Here is a 9,903-nt window from a genome sequence, read left to right as displayed (position 1 = left end):
TAAGGAAAACAAACAAATTAGGATTGTTTGAATAACTCTGAATTTATTTCGTTGGATAGAGTTGGAGTCTTACCAGTACGACGGATGATAGCGAAAGAGACACAACACGAGTCACTATTTGCGGAAGTCGTAATAATGACATAATTCGATAAAGGGCGGTATCGATAACAATGAATCGAAATCCGTTTGACAAATATTTGGTGTTTGGGAATTTCTATGTGTTTTGGGGGAAATTAAAACTTGATTGTAGAATGTAGGTTTTCTGTATAAACATTTCCGGCCCCCTTGCTGTATTACTGCAATGAACGCGCACATTTATGTCATTATTATTACTTCCGGTTCCAGCTTAAAGTTAATGAAAAAAATATATAAATCAAAATCAAAAGTATATAAACATGAATACAATTTTTTTTTTTTTAGAGAATTCAGGAATAAAATTTCAAATTAAGGAAATAATTCATATTTCTGTATTGATAATAATAGAGTTACTTATGTAATAAATTTAATGTTAGTTGGTGTGGTTCAAATCTTTCTAAGTATCCTAGTTCGTGCTATCAAATTGATATTCATAATTCAGTTATAGCAGTAAAATGTAAGTATATGAATGTTCTTCATAAATGGGAGTTAATTATTCGGAGGATAATGATATGCTACTAAACCGGACAATTTCCATAAATTGTCCAGCCAAAGATGGTATTTTGGGCCGTAGGCAGCCCAAATTGGCTCAATATGCCCTCCTTTATTACTCGAGAGTATATATCGGCACCCAAGATTATATCCACAGAGTCCGATTTGAAGAAACCAGCGTCAGCTAGTAGCATATTGTCGAATCTTGTCGCATAGTCCTTTGGTAAGGATTCTGATGGTGTATGGATAGACATGCGGTTGTTTACTCTCAATGTTGATTCAATTTTGATTTTGGAGTCGTAAACTGACGTTAAAGTTATGGGACAGATAGTCTCTTCATTTAAGGTATAAGTAGTGGGTCGCAAGCGCCTTACTAATTTGGACGAAATGCAGCTATGTTTAGACCCAGAGTCTAAAAGGCATCGGACCTTGGTGTTGCCTTTTATTTCGACTACAACGGTAGGAAGTAGGGTTGTAATATTTTGTTTCAAAATAGCTGATAGAGTAGGCGCAGTTGATTTTGTGGTTGAATTGGAAGAGGATCTAGCTGTGGATTTGGTCATGCTAGAGTCCTGCATAGAACGTGGATAAGTACTTGGTTGAAATTTTGCCTCTGGTGTTTTGTTTCGAGATCTAGTTGTGCTTTTTGATGGACGTTTGATATTGCCGGGTTGACCTCGATCAGATACGTGGAGCAGGCTATGGTGATGTAAGCTGCAATAACGACAGCCAGTGGTAGTGAAGCATGTATTTTGCGAATGGGAATGTGCCAAGCAATTCCTACAGTATCCGTACGTTTTCACCACCTGTGTTCTTTTCGCAACGGTCATCTCAAGGAATTTCTTACATTTACGTAGTGGATGGGTCCATCGACAAAGCCGGCAGATGTATGAATTATTTCGCCATTTGGGTTGATTCTTAGAGCCACGCATGTTTTGCTACGAATGATATCATTTTAGTTTTTTTTTATATATTGAAAGAGTCTCAGATACTCAAAATGTGAACTAATTCGTGGAATCACTGGGAAGTATAACGATTTTTGTAATCGGTCGCGTGATATTACCCTTCTCTGTTACAATATCGACAACACGTACTTTACCATCAGACCCAGGATGTACTTTGGATATTCTACCCAGGCGCCAACAGTTTGGTGGCAAGTTTTCTTCTTTGATGACAACCAAATCACTTTCTTTGACATTTTCCGAAGATGTTTTCCATTTATGCCGTTTATGGAGTTCTTTCAAATATTCTTCCTTCCAACGAAGGCAAAAATGTTGGTGCATCACCTTTAGTCGTTGCCAACGGTTGACCAATGATTTCGGAGATTCGGAAATTTTTGGATCAAGAGGAGTTAGGATTGGGCTACCAATCAAGAAATGACCCGGGGTTAGCGCGGAAAGGTCAGACGCTTCTGTGGATGCGGAACATAATGGACGAGAATTTAAGCAAGCTTCTATTCTAGAGAGTAAAGTCTGGAATTCTTCAAAAGTATGTTTGCAGTTACCAGCTGCCTTACGAAAATGAGTTTTGAAGCTTTTTACTCCTGCCTCCCAGAGCCCACCCATATGGGGAGCACCAGGAGGATTAAAGTGCCATGTCAATCGTTGAAGGGCATAGTTGGATTCAACATACTGTTTGCTAGACTGGAGGAAATCCTTAGCAAGGATTTTGGAGGCGCCCACAAAGTTGGTGCCATTATCGGAATAAAGGTGTAATGGACATCCTCTCCGTGAGACGAATCGGCTAAAAGCGGCTAGGAATTTATTTGTGGATAAATCAGACACGGCTTCAAGGTGGATCGCCTTAGTTGCGAAGCAGACAAAGACACACGAATATCCCTTGGTTATTCGGCATGCCCGACCGGAAAAGCTTTTAATATCAAAAGGACCAGCGAAATCTAGTCCTGTGTGAGTAAATGGTCTTGAATATTCTGATCTTTCAGGGGGAAGCGACGACATTAGTTGCTTTTGACACCTATGTTTGTACAAAATGCATGTTTTGCAACGGTTTATAGTGGTCTTAATTAAATTCTTGACCCTTATAATCCAGAATTGTGTCCGGATTAATCTTAAAACTAGTTGGTTACCTCCATGGATCGAAATAGTATGAATAAACTGGACTAACAATCGGGAAAGCTGGCAATTGTAAGGCAGAATAATAGGATGTCTCTCATTATAAGATAACCCTGGAGAGGATACAAGTCGGCCACATACTCTCATAATGCCTTCAGAGTCAAGAAAGGGATTTAAGTTTAAGATCGGACTAGCAGAGGCTACCTGTTTCTTGGAAGATAATGCTAGGTATTCGTTGGGAAAATGTGCTCTTTGCGTCATGGACACTAGACGATCTTGAACCATTATTATTTCTGAAGTAGAAATATTAAATGTGGTCCTTTGGAAATTGGATTTAAATCTTGGATGAGTGGCGTAGAAGAATCTATATATGTAAGCTATTACCCGAAGCGCTCTTGAGAGAGAAGAAAATCTTTCGAGGATGTCTTCGTGATCGGTAAAGAAAGAAAAATTAACTCTTACACTTTTTCTTTCAGTTTCCGTCAGATCTTGTGGCGAGTATTCGAATCTAGGCCAATTTTCATAACAGTCCCTTAACCATGTAGGTCCATGCCACCATAAGTCGTTACCTAATAGATCTTGTGGATAGACACCACGACTAGCTAGATCTGCTGGATTTTCCTCAGACTTCACGTGATGCCAACGAGGTGGATCTATAGCTTGGATTATTTTAGAAACCCTGTTCGCCACAAAAGTTGACCAATAGCAGGGAGGCTTGGCCAACCACGAAAGGACAATAGTAGAATCAGTCCAACAGAAAATAGAAAAGTTCCGAATTTCTAGCTGGGGAACAAGGCGATCTATCATTTCTGCTAGCAAAGTTGCCCCACACAGCTCTAGTCGCGGTATGGACAATGTCTTAAGCGGTGCTACTTTCGTTTTGCAGGAGACCAGGTGTACTGAAACGGACTCTTCCTCCCTTATCCGGACGTAAAGTGCAGCTGCATACGCCTTTTCCGACGCATCGGAAAACCCGTGAAATTGGACATCACATTTTGGTGTATAATTGAACCACCTCGGAACTTTAATGGAATCTATAGACGGATAACAGGATTGAAAATATTTCCAATCGGCTAACGATTGCGATGAAATCTGATCGTCCCATTCGGTACCTTCAGTCCAGATTCTCTGCATAATTATCTTGGCAATAACTACACAGGGCGCTAGCCATCCAACGGGATCAAATAGTTTTGCAATTTGGGACAAAACTTCCCTTTTCGTATATCGACAATCCTCTGAGAAATGAGTAGTTTTAAAGAAAAAGGAATCGGATGTCGCATTCCAGCGGATTCCCAGTGTCTTGGTAGAACTTCGATCATCAAATTCTAAAAAATCCTTGAAAAGCAACTGATCTTCAGGGACATCAGAGAGAATTTGTTTAGAATTTGATGTCCATTTTCTCATTGAAAAGCCGGCAGAATTCAGGGCGCTAACCAGCTGTTTTTTTGATTCTATAGCCTCAGGAATGGAATGTGCTCCAACGAGAGCATCATCCACATACATCGCATTTCGAAGTATGTTAGATGCTAAAGGAAAAGTTTCTCGGATATCATCGGCCAATTGTAAAAGTGTCCGGATAGCGAGGAAAGGAGCACAATTTACTCCGAAAGTAACAGTGTCAAGTTGGTAATCTTGAACTGGTTCATTGGGATTCATACGAAAGAGGACACGTTGGAAGGTCCTATGCTCAGGATTTACCAGGATTTGTCTGTACATTTTAGTTATGTCTCCATTGAAGACATAACGGAAGAATCTCCACCTTAGGACAAGAACAACAAGATCTTGTTGAAGTACAGGACCTGGATGCAAAACATCATTCAGGCTTAGCCCATTAGTTGTCCGAGAGGACGCATTAAATACCACCCTAACCCTTGTGGTTGTACTGTCGGGTTTCACGACAGCATGATGTGGTAAATAATAATGTTTGGGAACCCCTGGACCAATTGGGGGTGAAACTTTGGACATATGATTCAAGGATTCATACTCAGCTAGAACATCATCATACTGTGTCTTAAAATGAGGAGTTCTAAGCAGACGAGATTCGTTTCTTAGAAACTGGGCCAAGGCACCACTTCTGGACTGACCAATATCCATATTCCGAAGAAATTCCTCCTTAAATGGAAGTGACACTACATATCTACCATATTCATTCCTAGTTGTAGTGGAGCAGTATAAGTCTTCGCAAAATTTATCGGATGGTGACATAAACGTCTTCCTGGGAAGGTCCTCCACCTCCCAAAAGCGAGAAATGCTCGTATCAAGGGACACCTCACAAAAGTAAGACACAATTTGTGGTGCACTGGGTTTTTCGTCGATGCCAATTGGGCCCGTAAGGATCCAACCGAACACAGTTTCCTGCGCCAGTAAGGATCCACAGACTTGTCGCTGAATACCCGATTTCATAATGTGAGGGAACAAGTCTGCCCCTATAAGTAGGTCGATTTTTGATCCCTCATAGAAACGAGGATCTGCCAATGGAATATTGGGAATTTCGGATAAACATTTCGAATCGATAGAGCGAGATGGAAGCTCCCCAGATAAATGTGGGACTACAAGGGCCGAAACGGAAATTTGGAAATGATCGTCAATATTCGAAGCCAAAAGGAATGAACACTCCTTTTGAGCCGAAGCAGAAATGGAATTATTTAAGCCCGAAATGTTGGCGCTTGTCCGCCTATATGGGGGTCTGAGATTGTTAAATAGTTTTTCGGATATGAATGTCCCCTCGGACCCAGAATCCACCAACGCCCGTGCAACATACGTTAAACCACTATTACATAGTTTCACCATGGCTGTCCCCAATAGAACACCCTTGGAATGGGCAGCAAAACAAGACTGTATAACCCCATCTCCCGATTTCGTGGACTGTATAGAAGTTGAAGGAAAAGATGCAGGGGCTGAAACGGGCTTCGAAATGGCAGTCAAGTTCGGGACCAGAGATTGGGGACCTTGGACATTCTCCCGATGAAGCAAAGTGTTGTGTCGCTTGTTGCACTTGAAACATGAAAATTTACTTGTGCAATTTTTTGACGAATGCAACCTTGAAAAACAATTGAGACATAAATTGGCCTTTTTGACTTCCGACAATCTTTGATTGCAGCTCATCTGTTCAAATTTTGGACATTTTCGGAGAACATGAGCTTCATTTGTGCATAACCGACATTTAGGCTCTGATACTTTGTTCTGGAACGTTTTCACATGCTTTAATTTGGATTTAGTATAGGATTTCTCTGAAGTGTTGGATTTTGAGACTGAAAATGACGGATCACTACTCCGAATCTCCGAAACAGACTCTAAAGTTCGGTGGCGATTCGTCAGAAAATTGTCCAAAGCAGACCATTTGGGAATCACTGATTTGTCTTCTAGTGTCTGTTCCCATAATGTGAGGGTAATGTTTGGCAAACAGTTGCAGCAAATAAAAATGAAAATGGGGTCCCAACTTTCCACGTCGATTTCATAAAGCTTTATCATTGCGATGCAAGCGTTCATATCCCTTTGTAGCGTTTTCAGGGATTGACTTGATTCAGTATGAATAGTCGAAAGGTTGAATAGGGACTTTAATTGATGATTAATTAACACCCTTTTGTTCTCGTATCTCGAACAGAGGCTCTTCCAAGCTAAGGAAAAGTTTTCGCCTGTAAGAGCAAATCTACCCACGATATCATTGGCTTCACCCTTTGTCCTCTGACTTAAATGAAATAACTTCTCTACGGAACTAAGGCGAGAATTATTAATACATATGGCTGAAAAAATGTCCCTGAAGGTCGGCCATGCACGAAAATCACCATTGAAAAGTGGAATTTCACAAGCCGGGAGCTTAAAACCATTAGGAGGATTTGGGTTAGAAACTTGGACTTGCGGGGATAAATCCTGGAGTACCTCGCCCAGATGCTGATTACAGCGGCAATATGTCGCGAAAGAACTATTAAATTTCGATTTAACCGTCGCTATTACCGTCGCCTTATCGTCATCCTCTTTGTCACCTTCTCCCTCAGGATCATCCTGTTCTATGTCTAAGAGACATTCCTCGTAGGCAGCTCTTAGACGTCCCCAAATATCCCTTACTTCCTCCTTGTTCGTATCAACCACAAATTTTGAAGTTATGGGTTTCTTCTTGTCCGTAAGATTGGCCTCAAAGTCAACCAACCTATTGGTTAGGCGAATGAAGTTATCCAAAGACATAACGAAATAATTACAGATAGTCGAGGACCTCAGTACAGGGGAATCATAGAAAATATGAAAATACCAATATCCAAAAAATAGCCAAATAAAACGTATTAAAATAGCGAAAAACTGAATATATCACAAAAAATTGAAATGGCCCCTTGAATATCAAAAAGATCGTAATGGAAAAATTGTATTCAGCAAGGACAGAGAAAATCTGCCAGCTGTACAAAATTATTTGGATATAATTTCAATATAATTATCGAAGGAATCAGCAAATCGGAAAATTTCTAAAGTACATTCGAAAATTTGTATTTCTATAAATACAGAAATTATGTTACTATTGTACCCCACTGTGCAAAAGTATAAAAAGAACCTATGTGAAAGATACAAAATCTTTCACTTCGACTTACAGACAGTGACGTCACAAATCAGCTGTTCCTCAAAAATGTCTACTAAAGTTCATTGACCTAGTTTCAAAACAGTATGCGGGCAGAGCGGTCGCTGCGAGTGTACATGTGTGGGTGAAGATCACTCCAGAGAAAAAGAGACTAGATCACAGCGTTTCAATTGAGAATAATCAGTGATGGAACTTAAAATGGGGGTACTACAACACCTCCCAAATGTACTAATCTTTCCAGCAGTAATCTTAAATGATGTTACTGTGATCAACAAAATAACAAAACTTAATGCCGGCCTTAATAGAAATGAGGAGCTGTCAGAGGAAAAAAAAACTGCACTTTAGTTGGAATAAAAACTATAACAAGAAACTAATTCTCGAATCTGGGCCCCGTCTATCGGATGGGGAAAACAGAATATATGACATTAAATTGGTAAATAAAATATAATAAAAGTAAATAGGAATATGGAAAATTGTCCTATATTATAAAAATTATTTGTACCCAGAATTGTACAGTGGCATTACAAGTTTCAACACTGGGATGATGAAGGCGAATTACAATATAGGCCTACTCTTGAGTGACAAATCACCTGGGAGAATAAAAAATAACTGAGCCTCACCAAACTAGGAGTTAGTGGTATTGGTGAGAAATGTGTAAACAATTGGATTAATTGGGACTGCAGGCAAGGGCGGCGAATATCGTAAAGGGGAAAGAGTTATTTTACTATGGAAATGAAACTAGCATAGGAGAAACATAATGTTAGTAGGAACGGGCTGAAATTAAAGGTATGCAATTATCATAACATAGCATCACAGAGCTCACTGTTAAACATTTAAAACAGAGGCTTCTGTCACATAGCATTACACTGTAAACTACAGAATGGAATATTTCATTCAGCTGAAGACTTTACCATACACGATGCATGATACCACTAGGCAAGGGTAATTTTTACCATATTCAAAGTAATCACGATTCTCATCTCAAAAGACTCACCAATTTAAATTGCCTTTGTAAACCAATTTGACGGGTACTCGTGCGCAAGGAATTAATTATGTATATGTCGGGAATTCGTCACAATTACATCCAAGGTACATCCCACTGATGATTTCACGGAAATTGTTTGATAGACGGATATATTTTTTCCCAATGAAACAAATATATCTAGGGTTTTAGAAATTGTATGCGCTTTACGTACACTGTACACGTGCAAATTATGCTTCTGTTCGCAAAATCTTCCGCAATTCAATTTGACACCAAACTCATTCGATAGCACTTAAACTACGACTGACTAGGAATGCTTAGAAATAATTTCAACCAACCTGTTTTGTTGTCGCCAGGCGTAGATGGAACAGCGGAATGGAAATCTTCGAGAGCGGCTCTCCCAAATTGTAAGCGGTCGAATCTGGTTCGAATTGGACCAAATGTTGATGTGGATAGGAATCCAAGTCACCCTAATCTCTGACTGGAGCTTAGTGAGGTAAACGATGAAAATGGAGGTGTAAAGGGGGTCGTCTCAATATAAATCCAAGAATGTCGATTTACTCTTACTCTCCGAAAGAACGTATGGAGATTTATTCCATAGAGAGAAATGTAAAGAAAATCCAGATAAGGAAAACAAACAAATTAGGATTGTTTGAATAACTCTGAATTTATTTCGTTGGATAGAGTTGGAGTCTTACCAGTACGACGGATGATAGCGAAAGAGACACAACACGAGTCACTATTTGCGGAAGTCGTAATAATGACATAATTCGATAAAGGGCGGTATCGATAACAATGAATCGAAATCCGTTTGACAAATATTTGGTGTTTGGGAATTTCTATGTGTTTTGGGGGAAATTAAAACTTGATTGTAGAATGTAGGTTTTCTGTATAAACAGTGACCAAATGACCTTACGAAAATAAGCGCTTTTTGGCCTATAATATATATCAAAGTGTAAGAAAAAATACAAAAAGGAATCCGAAAAAATATACCTATAATTATTGTTCCATTTATTAGAGACATACACTAGAAAAATGATCTCAAAATTTCATATTTTTCATTTATTGTTAAAGAAGTTTATAAAAATGCATATTAGTGCTTACCAATATGGAAGATTAATGTCTATACTTTAAAATAACATCGAGAAATAAATCGAAACTATGTGGGGAAATAACAAAGAGTTTAGTGTTACATTAATTACAATTTTAAATGCGAGGTAACTGGACATGGAGATTAAGGAATTGGTATTATTATGCTATTGAAAAGAAAATGCCAGATACCCATCTTACAAGCCTGACTATACATATGTTTCAGTGTTGGCTAATCCACATTTCCATAGTCTCTAGTAAGATCTGGCTGGGTGAGGTGATTGGTGTTGTTTTCGAATGTCCTCCTAAGTTGGCATCGGTTGTTAAAGGGTTAATATAATGAAGTTTTTATAGCAGTTTATGGTCTTCAGATAGCTGATAAAGTTATCACATGCTGCACAAAAGTGGATCTGCGGTCCATACCCGTGTGGAGATGATCGCCTCTTTAGTCTTTTTTATTGCAGACCATACTCCCTACAATGTCCCAGGCGCAAAAGTCCAACGGATTGAGATCCGGACATTTTGACGGCCATTGGTGGCCGGAAGAAATAAAGGGAGGAACCTCCTTT

The 9,903-nt window shown here is 39.3% G+C and overlaps 1 protein-coding gene across 1 annotated transcript; it reads right to left on the bottom strand.

Moving 5' to 3' along the window:
- Positions 1–1,631: 1,631 nt before the first annotated feature.
- Positions 1,632–6,881, bottom strand: LOC142231459 (uncharacterized). Its single transcript, XM_075302066.1, has one exon. It carries the CDS (start codon positions 6,879–6,881, stop codon positions 1,632–1,634), a length of 5,250 nt encoding a protein of 1,749 aa, XP_075158181.1.
- Between the last annotated feature and the right edge of the window lie 3,022 nt (positions 6,882–9,903).

The sequence above is a fragment of the Haematobia irritans genome, chromosome 3 (assembly GCF_050003625.1).
Source record: "Haematobia irritans isolate KBUSLIRL chromosome 3, ASM5000362v1, whole genome shotgun sequence".
Taxonomy (NCBI): Eukaryota; Metazoa; Arthropoda; class Insecta; order Diptera; family Muscidae; genus Haematobia; species Haematobia irritans.
The sequence above is the reverse complement of the archived record's forward strand: the minus strand, read 5'-3'. Positions and strand labels throughout refer to the sequence as shown.

What these genes read in the sequence shown, in the direction of transcription:
- LOC142231459 (XM_075302066.1), bottom strand. Translation starts at nt 6,881, where the DNA reads ATGTCTTTGGATAACTTCATTCGCCTAACCAATAGGTTGGTTGACTTT.